The 24,379-nt window shown below is 42.9% G+C and overlaps 1 protein-coding gene across 2 annotated transcripts in view; it reads left to right on the top strand.

Annotated features, from left to right (window-relative positions):
• LOC126235943 (cytochrome P450 6k1-like) overlaps positions 1–24,379 on the top strand; it is a 170,449-nt gene that overhangs the window by 18,919 nt on the left and 127,151 nt on the right. For both annotated transcript variants that reach the window (XM_049944913.1, XM_049944912.1), the window contains exon 2: positions 17,284–17,608. In XM_049944913.1, the coding sequence (XP_049800870.1) occupies positions 17,284–17,608 (325 nt within the window). The remainder of the gene's footprint in view (positions 1–17,283; positions 17,609–24,379) is intronic.

Here is a 24,379-nt window from a genome sequence, read left to right as displayed (position 1 = left end):
AAATCTTAATTGTAGGAAGTACACCACATTCCTGCAAGAAACATTAGGTCTGTTACTGGAAGAAATACCTTTAGGAACAAACGACAGAATGTTGTATCAACACGATGGGTGTCCGGCACATTTTTCGCTGATGGGTAGAAATGAGTTGCACAGACAATCCCAAATCGTTGGACTGGACGCGGAGGAGATTTGTCGTGGCTGGCTCGTTCGCCAGACTTGAAGCCTCTGGGTTTTTTCTTGTGGAGATTCGTAAAAGACACTGTTTATACAGACGTTCCAACTACACCTGAAGATTACGAGAGAGAATTGTCAGAGCATGTGACCTTCATTGACCTTAAAAAACCTTACTGTTACACGTCACTGGATTCCTCTCTATAGCCGCTATCAGAAAGTATGAACCAAACTATAGCATCCCATTCAAAAAAACAAAGTTCACCTTCATATTTCTGAAGCGTCCCCACCTAGCAACAAAAAACCAACGTCATATTATGGCCCCCGTTTTCCCATGCAACTTATGTCCCACAAACTTCTCAGCTGCTATCATACCTTCGGATTTATTCTTGGTGGCAATAGTTAGTGACTCACCGTATATATTCACCCGTATTTTAGAGTGAGAGCACTTAGCGACATGTAACAAACTTCATTCAAAAGATACGAAAGTTCGAATTCCCACGAAACTTTTTCTCGTTGATACACCCCTTTCCCACAAAACGGCGAAAGAAAAAAACTTCACCGCTCACTACATTTTCGCTGTGTCTTCAGTATAACAGCAGCATCAGGCACGTAGTTTTAATGTATTACTTCCTTACTACTTACTCTATTACTAATTCATTCTGCGTACAGTATCCACATATATCACTAAATGTACTTGCAAAATTATATCACTTTATTTATATAACACATATTTCTGGAGATGACGACATAAACATTCAGATGTGTGATAAAACTACCTTTTGCTTAAAATGGGACGCTAATTATCAAGACTGCACGCATAAAGTGTATGACAATGAGAGCACTTATCGACTTCGAGCAAACTTGATACATAATTTCAAACCTTTTCAGAACTTTCTCTCGCTTACATGCTTAAAGTCAAATGTGTAACACATTAATGTATCGATAAAAAGAAGTCTGAAGTTGTTTTGTGTACTGGAGGTGAGTTCTGTAAGGAATCATGGATTTACTGGTAAGAAAAGGAAATTATGGTATTTGGAGAAACGGCAAGAAAACTAATATATAAAAAACACAGACGAGTAGAAGGAATAGGATGGTAGGACATGTCTTAAGACATCAGGGAATAATTACGATGGTACTTGAGGGAGCCGTCGAGGCCAAAATATTAGGGGAAGACGGAGGCTTTAAAGATATAAAATAATCAAAGATATTTGGTGTAAGTACTACTCTGAAATGAATAAGTCGTGGTGGGACTGCCTCTTACCAGATACAAAAATATCGAAGAAGAACAAAACTGCTTGTTAAGGAGACGACTGCATTTCCGGATACTTCCTGTAGGTGTTGTATGTGCTGGCACCACATTAGACGACGATCTATCGCAGTTTCAGAATATTGAGTCGTGAAGAGCCACGGAAAAGGGCTTCCCGCGATGGTGATGGGTAGCAGGACTACAGGAATAGTGTGGCATGTGACTGCCAAGGTCTGTGTCTAGGAAGCACTCAGTTGAAGAGGGCACTTAACTGCTCAAGTGCTCAAGTCGTCACAAGAGAGCTACGATGAACGATGTTTGCATTCATGTCGCTTCTGAAGGTTGCTGTATCATCAGAGTACACTGTAGACTGTGCGCAGTCAGTTGTAGGTGCGTCTGCAGTGTATTGCGCGTACATGATCGGTCCTAGAACTGAGCCCTGTGGAACGCCGGTGCAGATTAACTAGAATCGCTCAATAGTTGCAAGGCGTCTAAGTCGGATGGGATATCTGTGAGTGTCTAAAGAGGTTATAAGAAAGAAGTTGCTCCTCTCAAGGAGCAGTTTATCGTAGGTCGTTTGAGTAACGAAGGGAACGAAGCACTTGGAAAAAAAAAAGTGCAGCCACTCCCATGTATAAGAAAGGTCGTTGGGCGGTTGCACATAATTGTACGCACATATCACTGACGTCAGTCTATTGTAGAGTTATGGGACATGTTTCATGCTAACGTTTCTCATCTATACAAATTCCGCGAAAAAAGTGATCTTGCGTTACTCAGCTGGCTCTGTTCGTCCATGAGATTCACAGTGTTGTATACAAAAGCGCCCTGGTTGAGGCCGTCTTCTTTGACTTCCTGGAGGCATTCGATGCAGTTCTGCGCTATAGTTTGTGAGCGAAATACGAGTTTATAGATTCGGGACCTCCTAACACGCGGAACGCAACACGTTATATCACAAAATAAAATCGACAGATGTGAAGGTAATTTCCTAAGTAACCAAAGAGAGTACTGTAGGACTGTTACTGATTAAAATAAATATAAATCATTTAGTCGATTACGTTGGAAGCTACATGAGTGTTTGCAGACGATACTATTATGATGATGATGTTTCCTTTGTTGTGCACTCAACTGCGCGGTCATCAGCGCCCATACACAGTCCCAATTTTTACACAGTACATTTTTTGTCACAAGCCAATCTAGTCACTGTCACAAATGATGACATGATGAGGACAACACAAACACCCAGTCCCCGGGCAGAGAAAATGCCCAACCGGGCCGGGAATCGAAACCGGGACCCCGTGATTCCAGAGGCAGCAACTCTAGCCACTAGACCAAGAGCTGCGAACGATACTGACACCTGTGGAAAACTGGAGACTGCGGCGAAATGCAGGAAAACCTGCAGAGATCGATAACTGGCGCGTGGACTAGCAGTTGTGCCTAAACGTATACAGATTGCAGATGCCGGATGATATTCATTGGGAGATTCCTGAGGTAGTGTAATTCAAGAACGAAAGAAGTAACATACAAAATACTTGTAAGACCAGCTCTTGAGAATTGCTCAATATGTATATATGCAGGCTGACGCGATGGATGAAAACTTGTACCAAAGCATCAGTCTGGATATAAAGCGTGGTCCATTGATAGTGACCGGGCCAAATTTCTCACGAAATAAGCATCAAACGAAAAAACTACAAAGAACGAAACTCGTCTACCTTGAAGGGGGAAACCAGATGGAGCTATGGTTGACTCGCCAGATGGCGCTGCCATAAGTCAAACGGATATCAACTGCGTTTTTTTTAAATAGGAACCTCATTTTTATTACATATTCGTGTAGTATGTAAAGAAATATGAATGTTTTAATTGAACCACTTCTTTCGCTTGTGATAGATGGCGCTGTCATAGTCACAAACATATAAGTACGTGGTATCACGTAACATTCGCCAGTGCGGACGGTATTTGCTTCGTGATACATTACCCGTGTTAAAGTGGACCGTTTACCAATTGCAGAAAAAGTCGATGTCGTGTTGATGTATGGCTATTGTGATCAAAATTCCCAACGGGTGTATGCTATATATGCTGCTCGGTATCCTGGACGACATCATACAAGTGTACGGACCGTTCGCCGGATAGTTACGTTATTTAACGAAACAGGAAGTGTTCAGCCACATGTGGAACGTCAACCACGACCTGCAACAAATTATGATGCCCAAGTAGGTGTTATAGCTGCTGTCTCGGCTAATACATCAGTAGCAGACAAATTGCGCGAGAATCGGGAATCTCAAAAACGTCAGTGTTGAGAATGCTACATCAACATCGATTGCACCCGTACCATATTTCTATGCACCAGGAATTGCATGGCGACGACTTTGAACGTCGTGTACAGTTCTGCCTCTGGGCACAAGAGAAATTACGGGACGATGACAGAGTTTTTGCACGCGTTCTGTTTAGCGACGAAGCGTCATTCGCCAACAGCGGTAACGTAAACCGGCATAATCTGCACTATTGGGCAACGGAAAATCCACGATGGCTGCGACAAGTGGAACATCAGCGACCTTGGGGGGTTAATGTACGGTGTGGCATTATGAGAGGAAGGATAACTGGCCCCCCTTTTATCGAAGGCAGTCTAAATGGTGCAGCGTATGCTGATTTCCTACGTAATGTTCTACCGATGTTACTACAAGATATTTCACTGCATGACAGAATGGTGATGTACTTCCAACATGATGAATGTCCGGCACACAGCTCGCGTGTGGTTGAAGCGGTATTGAATATCTTATTTCAAATGGTTCAAATGGCTCTGAGCACTATGGGACTCAACTGCTGAGGTCATTAGTCCCCTAGAACTTAGAACTAGTTAAACCTAACTAACCTAAGGACATCACAAACAGCCATGCCCGAGGCAGGATTCGAACCTGCGACCAATATCTTATTTCATGACAGGTGGATTGGTCGTCGAAGCACCATACCATGGCCCGCACGTTCACCGGATCTGACGTCTCCGGATTTCTTTCTGTGGGGAAAGTTGAAGGATATTTGCTATCGTGATCCACCGACAACGCCTGACAACATGCCCCAGCGCATTGTCAATGCATGTGCGAACATTACGGAAAGCGAACTACTCGCTGTTGAGAGGAATGTCGTTAGATGTATTGCCAAATTCATTGAGGTTGACGGACATCACTTTGAGCATTTATTGCGTTAATGTGGTATTTACATGTAATTACGCTGTAACAGCATGCGTTCTCAGAAACTATAAGTTCACAAAGGTACATGTATAAAATGTGCAAACGTACCTACATTCTGTATTTTAATTTAAAAAATCCTACCTGTTACCAACTGCCGGCCGGGGTGGCCGAGCGGTTCTAGGCGCTACAGTCTGGAACCGCGCGAGCGCTACAGTCGCAGGTTCGAATCCTGCCTCGGGCATGGATGTGTGTGCTATCCTTAGGTTAGTTAGGTTTAAGTAGTTCTAAGTTCTATGGGACTGATGACCTCATATGTTAAGTCCCATAGTGCTCAGAGCCATTTAAATTTTTGCTAAATTTCAGGCAAAATCTTTTATTAGCCGTAACTCCGTAACTAATCATTTGCGGACCTATATTCATGTGAACTTTTTCTTTAGTTAGATATTCGCATATCTTCTTGAATCACCCTGTATATGGTGTTTCAGTCTTTTTGAATCAGATGCCTGAGGTTGATAGATCACGTTATGGGGAACAATCATAGTTAGAGATAAAATGTTCACTGACGCTTTCTTGCCACTCTAGATGTCCTTTAGTATTCGTCGGCCATGGTTCAAATGGCTCTGAGCGCTATGGGACTTAACATCTGAGATCATCAGTCACCTAGACTAAGATTTAATTAAACCTAACTAACCTAGGGACATCACACACATCCATGCCCGAGGCAGGATTCGAACCTGCGACAGTATCGGTCGCGCTGTTCGAGACTGAAGTGCCTAGAACCGCTCGGCCACAACGGCTGGCCCCGTTGGCCATGGGTCCATCAGATTTCACCGAACTGGTAGGGTCTATGAATCAGGCGTGCTACATAGCCTACTACCTATATCAGTTAATTGACAGACTGATTTTCAACAAGAAAATCTTAAGAATGAGTGTCCCAAAGCGGAGAAAGATATTTTACTAGTGAGTGAAGAACTTTAATTGGCTCGGCCAATCGCCTTTCACATGGAGCACGTGACTGGAATGTACACAACACACGCTGCATACACGTGTCGCAGATAGCCTGTACCTTGCCGCCTCTCAGAGGCATAACCGATAAAGGAAAAGGACGCTTAGCATCGCCGAAAGCGTAAGGGAACATTTTGTCTGTAACAGAATTGTTTCCCATGACGTGATAAATCACATCTAGACGATTGACGCAGAGAGTTTGAAATGTCATGTATTTATAAGGGGATAGGGATATATTTGGAATATTGTGATCACTGGTACCTTAATTTCTACCCACTCTAACGTGTTAGTGGTTTTCTCTCTGGGTCTAACAGTCTTACCTCAGACACCTCATGTAATTTACTACCTGAAGTTTCCTGCATGGTCATAATTACACCATTAAGTAGACTACCTATCCGTATAGACTAATAGTTTTGCGCCCGGGGAATATAAATGTTAATGGTTTGCTCTTGCCACATGTACTTCGAGGTACTAATCAACTAAAAACATACTGTTCCTAATAACAATAAATATTAATCTACATATGAAATAAATATTGATGTAATGTTGTTCGGTACACTATCTTCAATCATCAATAAAAATATAAAAATATTGCACATGTATATACTGCCCCTTGTACAGGCATCTTTGGATGAACACTAACTGGAGTGGCAGAAATAGGTTGCACAGCTCTTTGGACTAGCATCTAGCCAGGCAAGGAGCATATCTCATGCAGCGATCTGTGTGAACATTCACTCAAACTGACGGTTTTCTGCAAGAATTTGATTCAGTGCAATGAAATTTCTGTACTCAGTTGGTCGGTGCTATGCAGTCTGAGGTAACGGTTCGTTCTTTGCCCTGCCTTTGGTCGGTGTGCTGTCTGCATTCAAGTTACGGCTATTGCTAATGAGATCGCTAAATGCTGTTGCTTAGGGAACACATTCCTGTTACAGTCTTCTGTGTTTACTTTGGATGTTACATACAGTGGTATCTTTCATATTTCTTTTCCTTTCTGACTGGAACCAGAACTTAGGTTTGGTGAATGGTTTTGAGTCCTGTGTCCATGTGGGCTAGGATATTGCTCATTTCATCCGCATCTGTGCGCACACTACACAAATATAAACATGCTCTCTCCTAATCAATAGCATGTCATTTCGACTAGTGGAAATCTTTATTTAGAACCTTTTCCTCAGTATAAACAATTTTGCACTTGTTTTGTACTTGACTTAATGGGTTCGGATGTTGTTCAAAAATGGTTCAAATGGCTCTGAGCGCTATGGGACTTAACATCTGAGGTCATCAGTCCCCTAGAACTTAGAACTACTTAAACCTAACTAACCTAAGGACATCACACACATCCATGCCCGAGACAGGATTCCAACCTGCGACCGTAGCGGTCGCGCGGTTCCAGACTGAAGCGCCTAGAACCGCTCGGCCACACTGGCCGGCTCGGATGTTGTTGATTAATGACCCTCAATGTACACCTGTTTACCCTGTAAAACATATTTTCTTCAGTAGAACAAATTTCTAACAAAACTTGTGTTCATTTCAACTGTCCCAGTCTCTAGAAATATTTCACACATTTTTCAGAGCTGCTAGCTTCTCTTTCTTGTATTTACTGGGTGTAATGGGTATAAGTGCAGATATTTCTGTAGCTGACAGAGGACGTTGTATTGAAGAACATAACGTCAGTATTTGTCACTTCATATGTTTTTAGGTTGATTAGTAACTACAAGTACATGTTGCAAGAGCAAGCCATTAATGTTTATTTTCTCATGGACAGCAGGACAGTAGTTGAAGTGTGGACAAATGGGCGCAAAACTGACAGGCGAGGTCACGCTGACGTGTGTACATACTAAGGTACAACACATAAAAAATATCTGGACTTATACCCGTTACAACTTGTATACATATTCGTGGTATTCAATAGCAAAAGGTGAGCCGTCAGACTGGACCATAGCTGGTTACAATCAGCGGTGCACAATCAGTACCCGGTGCAGATCATCTTTTATCAAACATTGAATTAATAACGCATATTTGTACTTACAAGGGAACCTCCCCATCGCACCCCCCTCAGATTTAGTTATAAGTTGGCACAGTGGACAGGCCTTGAAAAACTGAACACAGATCAATTGAGAAAACAGGAAGGAGTTGTGTGGAACTGTGAAAAAATAAGCAAAATATACAAACCGAGTAGTTCAAGGGAAGATAGGCAACATTATGGACAATGGGAACGCCGGAGCGCCGTGGTGTCGTGGTAACGTGAGCAGCTGCGGAACGAAAGGTCCTTGGTTCAAATCTTCCAACGAGTGAATAGTTTAATTTTTTATTTTCAGTTTATGTGACAAACACTTATGTTTTCATCACTTTTTTGGGAGTGATCATCACATCCACAAGAAAACCTAAATCGGGCAAGGTAGAAGAATCTTTTTACCCATTCGCCAAGTGTACAAGTTAGGTGGGTCGACAACATATTCCTGTCATGTGACGCACATGCCGTCACCAGTGTCGTATAGAATATATCAGATGTGTTTTCCTGTGGAGGAATCGGTTGACCTATGACCTTGCGATCAAATATTTTCTGTTCCCATTGGAGAGGCACGTCCTTTCGTCTAGTAATCGCACGGTTTTGCGATGCGGTCGCAAAACACAGACACTAAACGTATTACAGTGAACGGAGATGTCAATGAACGAACGGACAGATAATAATTATGCAAAAATAAAGAAAGTAAAATTTTCAGTCGAGGGAAGACTTGAACCAAGGACCTCTCGTTCCACAGCTGCTCACGCTACCACGAGACCACGGCGTTTTTACGCTAACATAGTCCATTATGTGGCTCATGGAGTACTCAGTTTGTATATTTTGCTTATTTTTTCACAGTTCCACACAACTTCTTCCTGTTTTCTCAATTGATCTGTGTTCAGTTTATCAAGGCCTATCCACTGTGCCAACTTATAACTAAATCTGAGGGGGGTGCGATGGGGAGGTTCCCTTGTTAGAGAAATAGTTCTACCTGATGCATCAGAAATGCTGATAGATGTTCCAAATTATACAAACAGCGCCCAAATGTACATGACACTGATAGTTGCTGTGAGAAAGACGCCAATTTCGTAGCTACATATTTTATCATTCATTTTCTGGGTTCAACAATCATTCTTGCAGTTATACTTGTTTCGTTGTAATTTCTGTTGCGTAGGTTAACCGTTGTAGCCGTATCATATCATCAGATGTGTTGTGTCTAGACCATACAGCCTAGACACAATGCTGTAGCCGATAGGGCACGCAAGGCTAACGCAGACGGGCGTGAAGTCTGGAACATGAGAACTTATAAATGAATAAGAAGAAAAGTACGTAGATGCTTGTTACTTAACTTTTAATTAGTCCTTGGAATACATCTCTCTTGAATATTAGTAAGCTATAGGCACTGATACAAATGGCGCCTTGCTAGGTGGTCGCCAGTTAACTTAGCAGAGGGCTATTCTACTGTCTATCTCTCGGCAAATGAGAGCAAGGCTTAGCACGTCCAATCGCTAGCTATGTTGTCCGTACAACTGGGGGCGAGGTCTCCTCAGTCTCTCGAGACCTGCCTTGTGGTGGCGCTAGGTTTGCGATCCCACAGTGGCGACACGCGGGTCCGACATGTACTACAGGACCGCGGCCGATTTAAGTTACCACCTAGCAAGTGTGGTGTCTAGCGGTGACACCACAAGATGCAAGATGAAATGGACCTCCCAGGAAAACAGCTACAAGCAAATTCGAAATCTTTGCAGAGGTCGGGGTCGTGATCGCGCTGTTGCGGCGCGCAGCGGTGTAACGTGGATGCGTAGGAGCCTGTCAGACGGTGATTTCGGTGAAACAGCACTGACGAGTGAACATTGACTATTCAGAGTTCAACAGTAGTCGAGGCATCGCTCAGGGCAGCCAGCATTTGTACGTCGGAACCAACACGCAACCAGCCACCGGATGCTACCGTCAGCGTGTGCCCAGCTTTGTCGCGACTCTGATGTCAGGAGGTGGCGCAAGACCATTGAGACGGCAGGTCGCCCACCACACATCAGCTGCGCTGCTGCTAACACCGGCCAAGCAGCCATGGAGGGACTTGGCAGTGCTTGTAGACTGCAAGATGAGTGAACAACAGGCTGGCATAGCCCCCCCCCCCTCTCCCCTCGAAACAATATTCGAATCATAAAAAAACCTCGGACTATGAGGTAATGAGGCTGCGGAGACTCCATTTTTCTGCTGTGTCGATACTTCTGCGCCTCTAGGTACTCGGCTTGGCGACAATATAAAGCAACCGCCTTGACGGTGTGGCCGTAACACCTGCTGCATCAGCGAGCAAGCCGTGCTGAAATTCCGCACAGCCTTGGGTTATTGAATTATCAGGTAAGGCGTCTTAATTTTGTCCACCTTAATCAAGTAAGTTGTTTTGTGGCGCAACGTATTATTACCTCAAGAAGAAGTATTGTGCAGCAACTGGCTTCCATGGTTTATAAACAATCCAATGGTCAATGATTAACACACTACTCTTCGTCGGAAATCTATCTCCTTTATTAGATCTAATAAGAAACCCATTATGATGATCAACACTGAAGATTTGGTTGAATAAACATTTTATAAACCACTTCCTTGCCGGGTGAATTACATTTCCATGAGGTCCTTAGCCATAGCCTGGAATTTACCTTTCCTACATCTTGTAGAAAATAGATACCAACAACCGTAACTTTAATCATTTAATTTAACCATCAGTTTCGGTGCCTTATTGCTACCCCTAAGCAAATCGACAAAATCATCAAGTTTACAATAGATATCGAATAGGTTAAGCAACGTCAATAGTCATTGTTTAAAATAAATTTATCATACATATGCATAGTAAAAAGTATAAAAAGAGAGATCAGAGATATCAGGACTGTAAAATAATATGCACGACAAACAAACATTGATGACTCAATTATCGTGTACCTGTTCACTGTGTTAATAAAAACCACTTAAACAAAATGCACTGACATATTACGAAACATAGTAGACTACAAATTACTATACTGTAGTAAACAGAAAAGCGCTCATCGAAAATTACGTTGAGTCGTGTCGTACAACAAAAGGTATCACATAGAGTGGTCATACGGTAATGAAATGTCATGAAGATAGAAAATGCGTCTCAAAGTGTAAATACCGAAAACCAAGTAAGTGAAATAATGAATGCAAAAATACTATAAAGGAAGAAAGCGATCCGACTTTTAAGGTGTAACTGACAATTTGTGAACGAATGGAAAACCGCTAAAAAGAATAGAACACCAGAAAAGAGACCCATGAATTTAGGTCGAAGTGAGAGCCTCAGTTCGATATCGTTAACTTTTATTATTTTGCAATTTTTATTTTCTGTTTTTTATAAAAAAAGGAGAGATAGAAATATCAAGACTGTATAATAACATGCACGACACACAAACGGTGCTCACTGAATTGTTATCTACCCATCCATTGTATTAATAAAAACCGCTGAAACAAAATACAGTACTAACATTATATTACGTAATACAGTAAAAAGGTAATATAGTAATACAGGGTGTTACAAAAAAGCCGGCCGAAGTGGCCGTGCGGTCAAAGGCGCTGCAGTCTGGAACCGCAAGACCGCTACGGTCGCAGGTTCGAATCCTGCCTCGGGCATGGATGTTTGTGATGTCCTTAGGTTAGTTAGGTTTAACTAGTTCTAAGTTCTAGGGGACTAATAACCTCAGCAGTTGAGTCCCATAGTGCTCAGAGCCATTTGAACCATTTTTTTTGTTACAAAAAGGTACGGCCAAACTTTCAGGAAACATTCCTCACACACAAATAAAGAAAAGATGTTACGTGGACATGTGTCCGGAAACGCTTAATTTCCATGTTAGAGCTCATTTTAGTTTCGTCAGTATGTACTGTACTTCCTCGATTCACCGCCAGTTGGCCCAATTGAAGGAAGGTATTGTTGACTTCGGTGCTTGTGTTGACATGCGACTCATTGCTCTACAGTACTAGCATCAAGCACATCAGTACGTAGCATCAACAGGTTAGTGTTCATCACGAACGTGGTTTTGCAGTCAGTGCAATGTTTACAAATGCGGAGTTGGCAGATGCCCATTTGATGTATGGATTAGCACGGGGCAATAGCCGTGGCGCGGTACGTTTGTATCGAGACAGATTTCCAGAACGAAGGTGTCCCGACAGGAAGACGTTCTAAGCAATTGAGCGGCGTCTTAGGGAGCACGGAACATTCCAGCCTATGACTCGCGATTGGGGAAGATCTAGAACGACGAGGACACCTGCAATGGACGAGGCAATTCTTCGTGCAGTTGACGATAACTCTAATGTCAGCGTCAGAGAAGTTGCTGCTGTACAAGCTGTACCATGTACAGCGTGTGCAGGCACAATCAGCAGCTGATTGGCCTCCACGGGTACACTTCTACGAATGGTTCATCCAACAATGTGTCAATCCTCATCTCAGTGCAAATGTTCTCCTTACGTATGAGGCTTCATTCCAACGTGATCAAATTGTAAATTTTCACAATCAACATGTGTGAGCTGACGAGAATCCGCACGCAGTTGTGCAATCACGTCATCAACACAGATTTTCTGTGAACGTTTGGGCAGGCATTGTTGGTGATGTCTTGATTGGGCCCCATGTTCTTCCACCTACGCTCAATGCAGCACGTTATCATGATTTCATACGGGATACTCTACCTGTGCTGCTAGAACATGTGCCTTTACAAGTACGACACAACATGTGGTTCATGCACGATGGAGCTCCTGCACATTTCAGTCGAAATGTTCATACGCTTCTCAACAACAGATTCGGTGACCGATGGATTGGTAGAGGCGGACCAATTCCATGGCCTCCACGCTCTCCTGACCTCAACCCTCTTGACTTGCATTTATGGGGGCATTTGAAAGCTCTTGTCTACGCAACCCCGGTACCAAATGTAGAGACTTTTCGTGCTCGTATTGTGGACGGCTGTGATACAATACGCCATTCTCCAGGGCTGCATCAGCGCATCAGGTATTCAATGCGAAGGAGGGTGATGCACGTATCCTCGCTAACGGAGGACATTTTGTACATTTCCTGTAACAAAGTGTTTGAAGTGACGCTGGTACGTTCTGTTGCTGTGTGTTTCCATTCCATGATTAATGTGATTTGAAGAGAAGTAATAAAATGAGCTCTAACATGGAAAGTAAGCGTTTCCGGACACATGTCCACATAACATATTTACTTTCTTTGTGTGTGAGGAATGTTTCCTAAAAGTTTGGCCGTACCTTTTTGTAACACCCTGTATAGTACGACAGATTTTCTGACCTCATGATATTTTGTTACAGTACGACCACTTTATGCGATACCGTTGTTTGTATGACATGACTCACCGTAATTTTCGATTAAGACTTTTCTGTTCACTACATATTGTAATTTTTACTATATTTCGTAATATTATGTTAGTAATATATTTTGTGTAAGCTGTTTTTATTAACATAGTGAACTGGTACATGATAACTGAGTGCCAGTGTTTGTGGGTCATGCATTTTATTTTACAGTCTTGATATTTTTATCTCTGTTTCTATAATTTTTACCAGTGCGTATGTATGGTAAATTTATTTTAAATAGTATCTATTGATATTGCACAAAGTTTTCGATTTCTATTGTAAGGTTGATGATTTCATCGATTTGTGCAGGGACCTGAAGAGGGTGCCAATGAGACTACAAACCTGGTAACTAAATCAAATTATTAAATAAAGTTACGGCTTGTATCTATTTTCTTCACGTCTTTAACCAGCTTCAGTCCCATTCCATTTACACAAGACGGAATTAAAAAAAACTTTCCTGCAACTCGCTTTATGTTATCATTCCACAGTAGGTCTTGATGGAGGTTACTGCTAGGTGTTGTAATGGCTGAGTTGCCGACCGCAGAATAACAGAAGTTAACAAGATTTTCGGCAGGGGGCGTCGAGACAGACGTAACCACTGCACTGGAACACTTGTAGATACCGCAGAAAAATTGGTCTGCGCACTATTAGTATGTTGCGGCCAGATCCTGTGGTACACGAGAGACTGAAATAAGCGGAACTGCCAGACGGAACCGTGAAAGCGTACCATCACCTTCGCAGGATGTAGCCTACCAATTTTTCGGCCACTGGTTGTCTTTGAACTGCAGCACACCTAGGGGGCCAATACGCATTGGTTCAATCACGAGTCTGAGTGTGGAGTATGGACGCTAGTCTTGAAATAGTGGTAAAGATGTAAAAGGGGACGTCAAACAGTTGATAGGGAAGAGATGGTATACGGGATCTGTATTACATTCACTACTTCAGATAACTAGGGGAACTATTGCTGCTAATGGACTCAGTGTAAAAGTTAGATTTGTCATTTCAGTAATATGAGTGTAAGAGATAGATATTGTAGCTATTGATGTCTGATAAAATCCTAAGTGTTACAGAACTCAAACTGTTATTATTCAACTCATTAACAGTACATACTTTTAATAATGAATTTAACACTGTTAATGTTAGTTATGGGCATGGGATCTACTACTAATCAAACAATCCTATTGCTGTAAATTAATTTAATTGTGATAACAGTTTGTTAATAGAGAGCTTGCATGTCACATTACGGTAGCCAAGTGTACACCACCCAGGCTAAGGTGAGTGGTACACTTACAACCAGCAGTCTGCTACAGGATCAGAAGCTTCGAGTAGGGCGTTACCATTACAACACTGTAGAGTTATGACTGCTTATGAATGTTCGTCTTTGTATCAGACTGTTTATCTGCGTGCTGTCGACGAATTTGGCTTTTCGCTCAAGCTTTACAGTTTCCATAGGGAATCTGAAAACTTGGTAACAGACCAGGAAATTAAAGGTCGGCTATCACATTCTGGGAATTAGTGAAGTTCGGTGGCAGGAGGAACAAGACTTTTGGTCAGGTGATTACAGGGTTATAAATACAAAATCAAATAGGGGTAATGCAGGAGTAGGTTTAATAATGAATAAAAAAATAGGAGTGCGGGTTAGCTACTACAAACAGCATAGTGAACGCATTATTGTGGCCAAGATAGACACGAAGCCCACGCCTACTACAGTAGTACAAGTTTATATGCCAACTAGCTCTGCAGATGATGAAGAAATTGATGAAATGTATGACGAGATAAAAGAAATTATTCAGGTAGTGAAGGGAAACAAAAATTTAATAGTGATGGGTGACTGGAATTCGTCAGTAGGAAAAGGGAGAGAAGGAAACATAGTAGGTGAATATGGATTGGGGGGAAGAAATGAAAGAGGAAGCCGCCTTGTAGAATTTTGCACAGAGCATAACTTAATCATAGCTAACACTTGGTTCAAGAATCATAAAAGAAGGTTGTATACCTGGAAGAATCCTGGAGATACTAATAGGTATCAGATAGATTATATAATGGTAAGACAGAGATTTAGGAACCAGGTTTTAAATTGTAAGACATTTCCAGGCGCAGATGTGGATTCTGACCACAATCTATTGGTTATGAACTGCAGATTGAAACTGAAGAAACTGCAAAAAGGTGGGAATTTAAGGAGATGGGACCTGGATAAACTGAAACAACCAGAGGTTGTAGAGAGTTTCAGGGAGAACATAAGGGAACAATTGACAGGAATGGGGGAAAGAAATACAGTAGAAGAAGAGTGGGTAACTCTGAGGGATGAAGTAGTGAAGGCAGCAGAGGATCAAGTAGGTAAAAAGACGAGGGCTAATAGAAATCCTTGGGTAACAGAAGAAATATTGAATTTAATTGATGAAAGGAAAAAATATAAAAATGCAGTAAATGAAGCAGGCAAAAGGGAATACGAACGTCTCAAAAATGAGATCGACAGAAAGTGCAAAATGGCTAAGCAGGGATGGCTAGAGGCAAATGTAAGGATGTAGAGGCTTGTCTCACTAGGGGTAAGATAGATACTGCCTACAGGAAAATTAAAGAGACCTTTGGAGAGAAGAGAACCACTTGTATGAATATCAAGAGCTCTGATGGCAACCCAGTTCTAAGCAAAGAAGGGAAGGCAGAAAGGTGGAAGGAGTATATAGAGGGTTTATACAAGGGCGATGTACTTGAGGACAGTATTATGGAAATGGAGGAGGATGTAGATGAAGATGAAATGGGAGATAAGATACTGCGTGAAGAGTTTCACAGAGCACTGAAAGACCTGAGTCGAAACAAGGCCCCGGGAGTAGACAACATTCCATTAGAACTACTGATGGCCTTGGGAGAGCCAGTCATGACAAAACTCTACCATCTGGTGAGCAAGATGTATGAGACAGGTGAAATACCCACAGACTTCAAGAAGAATATAATAATTCCAATCCCAAAGAAAGCAGGTGTTGACAGATGTGAAAATTACCGAACTATCAGTTTAATAAGTCACAGCTGCAAAATACTAACGCGAATTCTTTACAGACGAATGGAAAAACTGTTAGAAGCGGACCTCGGGGAATATCAGTTTGGATTCCGCAGAAATGTTGGAACACGTGAGGCAATACTAACCTTACGACTTATCTTAGAAGAAAGATTAAGAAAAGGCAAACCTACGTTTCTAGCATTTGTAGACTTAGAGAAAGCTTTTGACAACGTTAACTGGAATACTCTCTTTCAAATTCTGAAGGTGGCAGGGGTAAAATACAGGGAGCGAAAGGCTATTTACAATTTGTACAGAAACCAGATGGCAGTTATAAGAGTCGAGGGGCATGAAAGGGAAGCAGTGGTTGGGAAAGGAGTGAGACAGGGTTGTAGCCTCTCCCCGATGTTATTCAATCTGTATATCGAGCAAGCAGTAAAGGAAACAAAAGAAAAATTCGGAGTAGGTATTAAAATTCATGGAGAAGGAGTAAAAACTTTGAGGTTCGCCGATGACATTGTAATTCTGTCAGAGACAGCAAAGGACTTGGAAGAGCAGTTAAACGGAATGGACAGTGTCTTGAAAGGAGGATATAAGATGAACATCAACAAAAGCAAAACGAGGATAATGGAATGTAGTCAAATTAAATCGGGTGATGCAGAGGGGATTAGATTAGGAAATGAGACACTTAAAGTAGTAAAGGAGTTTTGCTATTTAGGGAGTAAAATAACTGATGATGGTCGAAGTAGAGAGGATATAAAATGTAGACTGGCAATGGCAAGGAAATCGTTTCTGAAGAAGAAAAATTTGTTAACATCGAGTATAGATTTAAGTGTCAGGAAGTCCTTTCTGAAAGTATTTGTATGGAGTGTAGCCATGTATGGAAGTGAAACATGGACGATAACCAGTTTGGACAAGAAGAGAATAGAAGCTTTCGAAATTTGGTGCTACAGAAGAATGCTGAAGATAAGGTGGGTAGATCACGTAACTAATGAGGAGGTATTGAATAGGATTGGGGAGAAGAGAAGTTTGTGGCACAACTTGACTAGAAGAAGGGATCGGTTGGTAGGACATGTTTTGAGGCATCAAGGGATCACAAATTTAGCATTGGAGGGCAGCGTGGAGGGTAAAAATCGTAGAGGGAGGCCAAGAGATCAATACACTAAGCAGATTCAGAAGGATGTAGGTTGCAGTAGGTACTGGGAGATGAAGAAGCTTGCACAGGATAGAGTAGCATGGAGAGCTGCATCAAACCAGTCTCAGGACTGAAGACCACAACAATAACAATCACATTCTTCATGGAACATTACTCATTTTTTTGCAGACTAGGGACTCCATGGACGAAGACGGCCACTTTGGGGCAGCATATGCTCATCCTGACCGGCGTCTTGTGGGAGGAGATGCGTCTGCGAACCAACCTGGTGTTCACAGTGGAGCACATGAAGCGAGACTTCTTCCTGGTGAAGGAGTGCTGCACACGGCTGCAAGACTCGGTGAAAGCTCGCATCAACGGGCAGCCCAGTCGCGACTTGGAGCTCAAGGACCTCCTCTCATCATTCACCACTGACGTTATCGGGATGTGTGCGTTTGGTATCGAGTGTGGAGCTATCGACGACCCAAATTCACAGTTTCGACGTTTTGCCGATATGGTAAGCTTGAGATAAAATTTACTATGATCCCAACAGATTCACTGTGGCCATATCGTTCAAGTGTATGTGCCACTGTTTTGTACTAATACTTATCACTTTATTTTGTGTTAATTTACCCCGCTGCGACACCTTTTGAATACATACGAACGCCACTTATTAATATGTTAAATAAACGATGAAACAAAAACATTTTTGGTAGGAAGCGGTATTACTGTTTCTCATAATATTCGCCAGTTGTGCGCACGCTTCCACTCTCGTTGGTGCTTCAAAAACATGGTTTTAGAAGGGTTCAACAATTTCCTGATGTGATAAAAACCACTGTCAACGCAATTTTTGTTGAGCAGTGGTGATTCAGGTTTCCAGTTCGACGACTTGACTACTGACAGAGATAACGGCTTTAGAATGGGGCTGCCAACTCGATACTTGTCGCAAAAAACGAAAGATAAGTAAATAAAATAAAAATCAAATGTAGCTTTGGAAAGTCTATTTCCAAAACAAAAACAAAAGGCGATAAGTCAGGTAAGTAAGAACACGAAGATATTAATTCGCCGTTATTCTCCACTGGCATTGTCACAATGAAGGCCAATGCAAAATTTTCGGATGTTTAACGTTATTTCATCTATGACTTGTGGTAAGTACACTACATGACAAAAGAGGTGAAGCAGCCAGAGGGAAAGAAATAAATGGATCCTAGCTTCACCGTATGAAAGGCTATGTGATTACAAAAAAATGGTTCAAATGTCTCTGAGCACTATGGGACTTAACATCTGAGGTCATCAGTTCCCTAGAACTTCGAAATACTTAAACCTAACTAACCTAAGGACATCACAGGACTCGAACCTGCGACCGTAGCGGTCGCTCGGTTCCAAACTGAAGCGCCTAGAACCGCTCGGCCACACAGGCCGGCTTATCTGATTTCAAAATCGAGTCAACTTTGCAAATAACTTTGCGGTATGAGCCCATTTAACATTCTGGCTTGCACGAATGTGTCCCCTTCAAGATCACCAATTTAAGAAATACTTCCGCACAGTATAGTGGCAACACTGCCGGCGTTTACGCGCTAGTGTGTACACTGAAGAGCCAAAGAAACTGGTACACCTGCCTAATATCGTGTAGGGCCCCCGTGAGCACGCAGAAGTGCCCCAACACGGCGCGGCATGAACTCGACTAATGTCTGAAGTAGTGCTGGAGGGAACTGACAACGTGAATCCTGCAGGGCTGTCCATAAATACGTAAGAGTACGAGAGAGTGAAGATCTCTTCTGAACAGCACGTTGCAAGGCTCCCAGACACGCTCAACAATGTACATGTCTGGGGAGTTTGATGCCCAGCGTTAGTGTTTGAACTCAGAAGGATGTTCCTGGAGGCACTCTGTAGCGATTCTGATCGTATGGGTTGTCGCATTGTCCTGCTGCAGTTGTCCAAGTCCGTCGGAAAGCACAATGGACATGAATGGACGCAGATAATTAGACAGGATGCTTACGTACGTGCCACCTGTCAGAGACGTGTCTAGACGTATCTAGACGTATCACTCCAATTGCACACGCCCCACACCATTACAGAGCCTCCACCAGTTTGAACAGTCCCCTACTGACAGCCAGGGTCCATGTATTCATGAGGTTGTCTCCATACCGGTATAAGTCCATCGACTCGATACAGAAATGCTTACGTAGGTGCCACCTGTCAGAGACGTGTCTAGACGTATCACTCCAATTGCACACGCCGCACACCATTACAGAGCCTCCACCAGTTTGAACAGTCGCCTACTGACAGCCAGGGTCCATGTATTCATGAGGTTGTCTCCATACCGGTATAAGTCCATCGACTCGATACAATTTGAAACGAGTTTTTGTTTTCAGTTGTCAATGTGATCAACAGTCCAATGGTGGTGTTGACGAGCCCAGGCGAGGAGTAAAGTGTTGTGCAGTCATCAAGGGTACACGAGTGGGCCGTCGACTCCGAAAGCCCTATCGATGATGTTTAGTTGAATGGTTCGCACGCTGACATTTGTTGATGGCCCAGCATTGAAATGTACAGCAATTTGCGGAAGGGTTGCACTTCAGTCATCTATGGTCCCGATCCTGCAGAATATTTTTCCGGCATCAGCAATGTCGGAGATTTGATGTTTTATCGGATCCCTGGTATTCACGGACAAATGGTCGTACAGAAAATCCCGACTTTATCGTTTCCCCTGCAGATGCTGTGTCCTACTGCTCGTGCGCCGACTATAACACCACATTCAAACTCACTTAATTCTTCAGAATGAGATTTTCACTCTGCAGTGGAGTGTGCGCTGATAGGAAACTTCGTGGTATATTAAAACTGTGTGCCGACCCGAGACTCGAACTAGGGACCCGAGTTCGAGTCTCGGTCCGGCACACAGTTTTAATATGCCAGGAAGTTTCTTATCAGTGCGCAACCCGCTGCAGAGTGAAAATCTCATTCTTCAAACATCCCCCAGGCTATGGCTAAGCCATGTCTCCGCAATATCCTTTCTTCCAGGCGTGCTAGTTCTGCAAGGTTCGCAGAAGAGCTTCTGTGAAGCTTGGAAGTAGGAGACGAGGTACTGGCAGAATTGAAGCTGTGAGGACTTGTCCTGAGACGTGCTTGGGTAGCTCAGTTGGTAGAGCACTTGCCCGCGAAAGGCATAGGTCCCGAGTTCGAGTCTCGGTCCGGCACATAGTTTTAATCTGCCATGAAGTTTCACTTAAATCTTGATAACCTGGCATTGTAGCAGCAGTAACCGATCTAACTGCGCCAGACTCTTGTCGCCTTATATACGCGTTCCCGACCGCAGCGTCGTATTCTGCCTTTTTTTCGGTGCTTCAGTGTACAAAGCTACTTCTAATGTAAATATTACAAAGATGACCGTGGCGACGTAAAATAAAGCTGAAAGGAATTGGATCCTTCAATTTTCTTTTCGTTGGAGGAGTACTCAATTTTGCCACTAGTAAACCTGATTCGCTTTCCGGCTGGTTGACTGCTGCCATTGCACGGTGCGGAAGTATTTCTGAATTGGTGATCTTGAAAGTTGTATACTGCGACAAGCTGGCCCACAACTGTTGTGACTGCTCCTTTATATCGTGGACACTGACACTTGGACAGAGTTGACGTCCAAGGTTCTCCCTCAAATGTTCTGTCGAGAACAGATACAGCGATCTTGCTGTCCCCTGGAGTACCTCACCATCACTCTGCAGTTCTTAGACACACGTTCCATGCGTAGAGCGGCGTTGTCCTGTTGAAAAATGGCGCCATGATACTGTCGCATGAGAGGTAACACGTGAAGACGCAGGATCTCCGTGATGCACTGCTGTGCCTCGGAGTCTCTCGGTCGTCACCAACCGCGAGCTAAAGTCGTGTACGTTTTTTTTTTTTTCCCTTTCACGAATGTTGGAAGTCTTGGACCTCTCCCCAGGTCGCCTCCAGACTCGCCAACGATGGTCACTCAGGGCAGTGCACAACCGCTAGTCAGCACTGAACATCCTGCTCATGGGTGCTGCTAATCTCCGAATACGGATGTAGGATGATACAAGAAGTCACAGTTCGTAGTGATAGACGGTAAATCATTAAGTAGAATAGAAGTGATATCTGGCGTTCCGCAAGGTAGTGTCATAGGCCCTCTGCTGTTCCTGATTTAAATAAATGATCTAGGTGATAATCTGACCAGCCCCCTTAGATTGTTTGCATATGACGCTGTAATTTACCGTCTAGTAAAATAATCAGACGATCAATGCCAATTACAAAATGATCTAATGATCTAGAGAGAATTTCTGTATGGTGCGAAAAGCGCCTATTGGCACTAAACAAAGAAAAGTGCGAGGTCATGCACATGGGTACTAAAAGAAATCCGATAAATTTTGGGTATACGATAAATCGCACAAATCTAAAGGCTGTCAATTCGACTAAATACCTAGGAATTACAATTACGAGTAACTTAAATTGGAAAGGCGACATAGATAATATTGTGGAGAAGGCGAAACAAAGACTGCGCTTTGTGGCAGAACACTTAGAAGATGCGACAAACCCACTAAAGAGACAGCCTACATTACACTTATCCGTCCTTTGCTGGAATATTGCTGCGCGGTATGTGATCCTTACCAGGTAGGATTGACGGAGGACATCGAAAAAGTGCAAAGAAGGGCAGCTATTTTCGTGTTATCGCGCAATAGGGGTGAGAGTGCCACTGATATGATACACGAGTTGGGGTGGCAGTCGCTGAAACAAAGGCGGTTTTCTTTGCGGCGGGAACTATTTACGAAATTTCAATCACCAACTGTCTCTTCCGAATGTGAAAATATTTTGTTGACATCCACCTACGTAGGGAGAAATGATAATCACAATGAAATAAGAGAAATCAGAGCTCGAACGGAAAGATTAATGTGTTCCTTTTTCCCACGCGCCATTCGAGAGTGGAATGGTAGTGAAGTAACATGAAAATGGTTCGATGAGCCCTCTGCCAGGCACTTAAGTGTGAATTGCAGAGTAACCATGTAGATGTATTCGTCCTCGGGTGGCATGTGCAGATGTACCTGGTATACAGAACGGTGATGCTCCCACGTGGTAGTCAGAACCTTGACTACGAGTGTGGCTCACGTTCCCAGGCTGTCCCACAATGGGCCAATGTCACATCCGGATGCTGGACAAATCTGGGTACCGTACGATTCGAACAGCCGGAAAACGGAGCTCTAGATTAAAGGAGCTCTAGAGTGAGACCTCTTTCAAACTCTGTCAGATGCCGACAACGCTGTCTCATGCGAGTATGTATGATCTAGTCCTTCATAGTATATAGCCTACCACGCTTGGTAAAAACACTAAACACGAACAACACTAATGAAATAATGGTGGCCGTTCTACGTCACGAGTCTAATCATTTACATACACATTAGTGGTGTGCGCATGTACGAAGTTACGATCACAACCGTCTATGTTTTGTGGTTGCTCCCCTTTTTTGTCAGGCGGTGTATGTTGTGCACCATTCAGCATTAACTATTCGCCGACCTTTAAAGCTGAGATGGCGACAAGCCCAGAGTTAGTAAATAAACAAGCGATAATTTTCTTGGTGGCGCCCGCGAATCAACTACGTTTGTTGGTTTCAGTTGACCTTGGTTAACATATTAGTTGTCAGCTCCTTAGATTTCGCCTCCTGTTACTATATTGCATACGGATTTCACTTTTCCTAGTCGAGTTACATGAGCTTTTCCTTACAGCAATCGACATTAAACGGTTTTTGTTTACACTGAGCGTTTAATGGAACTGTATTACGAAAAACCGAACATGTAATCTGAGGGTATTTTCACTATCATCACCAAGACCTATCAGACGTGCTATTAATCACATCGTCCGAGTTTTAGAAAGCAGTCGTCTTCAGAAAAGAGAACTGTTTGACATAATTCCGTCGTGGTCGTGCATCCATCAGTCGTGAATTTCCTGGAGGTCGACCAAAATCGGTTGTAGTTCCAAAACACATGTAAGCTTGGGCAACGTGACTGAAGAGATTGGACGTATAAGACAGATACATCTTTAGGCATATTGAATACTGCACTGCACTTGATTCTGCACCAACATATAGCTGTGTAGATCTCTTCCTGATGGATTCCACAGAATGTGACAAAAGGCTTGTGTCAATTGGCATAAGGAAATCCTCGAACATGTCGACCAACGAAATGCGAAGTCTGTAAACATAACGTTAGCGGGCAACGAAAATGGGGTACATGAGTGTGAACCGAAAACTAAGCAGCAGTCAGATATTCTTGTGTTCCAAGATGATCCGAAACCAACAAAATCGCAAAGCATTTCATAAAAAAAATGATTTTTTATTACACTGTATGAGCGCACTAGTGCAATTGGTGTGGATAAAGTTGTTGGTTTGATTATTTTTATGTCAGAAGGGGTCGATTGTGCACCGCCGCTTTAAAGCCCAAATATTCAACATCGAAATGTTCCGCAAATGCGTTTGTAGTAGATTGGACATGAAAAAATTTATAAAACGCACAAGTGCGAGTAGGATTCGCTCTCTGAACGTTCCTTACAAACTTAATTAAGTATACAGATAGATCACGTACAGCTTACGATGAATGAGTTTGTGACTTTCAAAATGAGGCATAAATAGTCGTGTCTTTTGTTTGCATAGGCTTAGAAGGTTCAATTTTTTCACCGCCAAGGGACTAGATCTTAGTAGCTGACATACATTTTTAATTGATACCTCCATCTGTCCCTGAGAAAAAGGTGTCTCATCAGCGGTACAGATAGGCTGACAGCAAGTAGCACCCAAGGTTTTGTAGTGTTTAGCGCATCTGCTTAGTGAGTAGGAGACCCAGGTTAGAATCCCTGCCTTGGTACACATTTTCATTCACTGTTTCAGTCTGCATATATACATAACAGATGTTTGGGACTTGAAAAAGTCTCTGATACCATCTAATTTCATTTGATTAAAGCACCTTTGCCGGGGTTTCAGGTGGCATTCCCCGTTTCGTTGTATGCTGAAGTGCTATTCCAGTACAGTTGGAGAGCCTTTGCAATGCTGTTCGAGTTTAGGGGCAATACCAAGTGGGCTGAGGAGCGAATGGGAGTTTGGGTTGAAGAGGGAGGCGTGTTACGGTAGTCCGTGCAGTTGTGCAAGGCGACTGTGCCAGGGTGGCGTAGTGCTTAGAGCATCTGCCTAGTGAGCAGGGGATGTGGTTTCGAATCACAGTATTGGCACAAATTTCCATTCGTTGCTTCAGTCTGCATATATACTTTATCTGACGAGTGAGTTTGCGAATGTCAAAATATG

Source organism: Schistocerca nitens, chromosome 2, assembly GCF_023898315.1.
Source record: "Schistocerca nitens isolate TAMUIC-IGC-003100 chromosome 2, iqSchNite1.1, whole genome shotgun sequence".
NCBI classification, from domain to species: Eukaryota; Metazoa; Arthropoda; class Insecta; order Orthoptera; family Acrididae; genus Schistocerca; species Schistocerca nitens.
The sequence above is the reverse complement of the archived record's forward strand: the minus strand, read 5'-3'. Positions and strand labels throughout refer to the sequence as shown.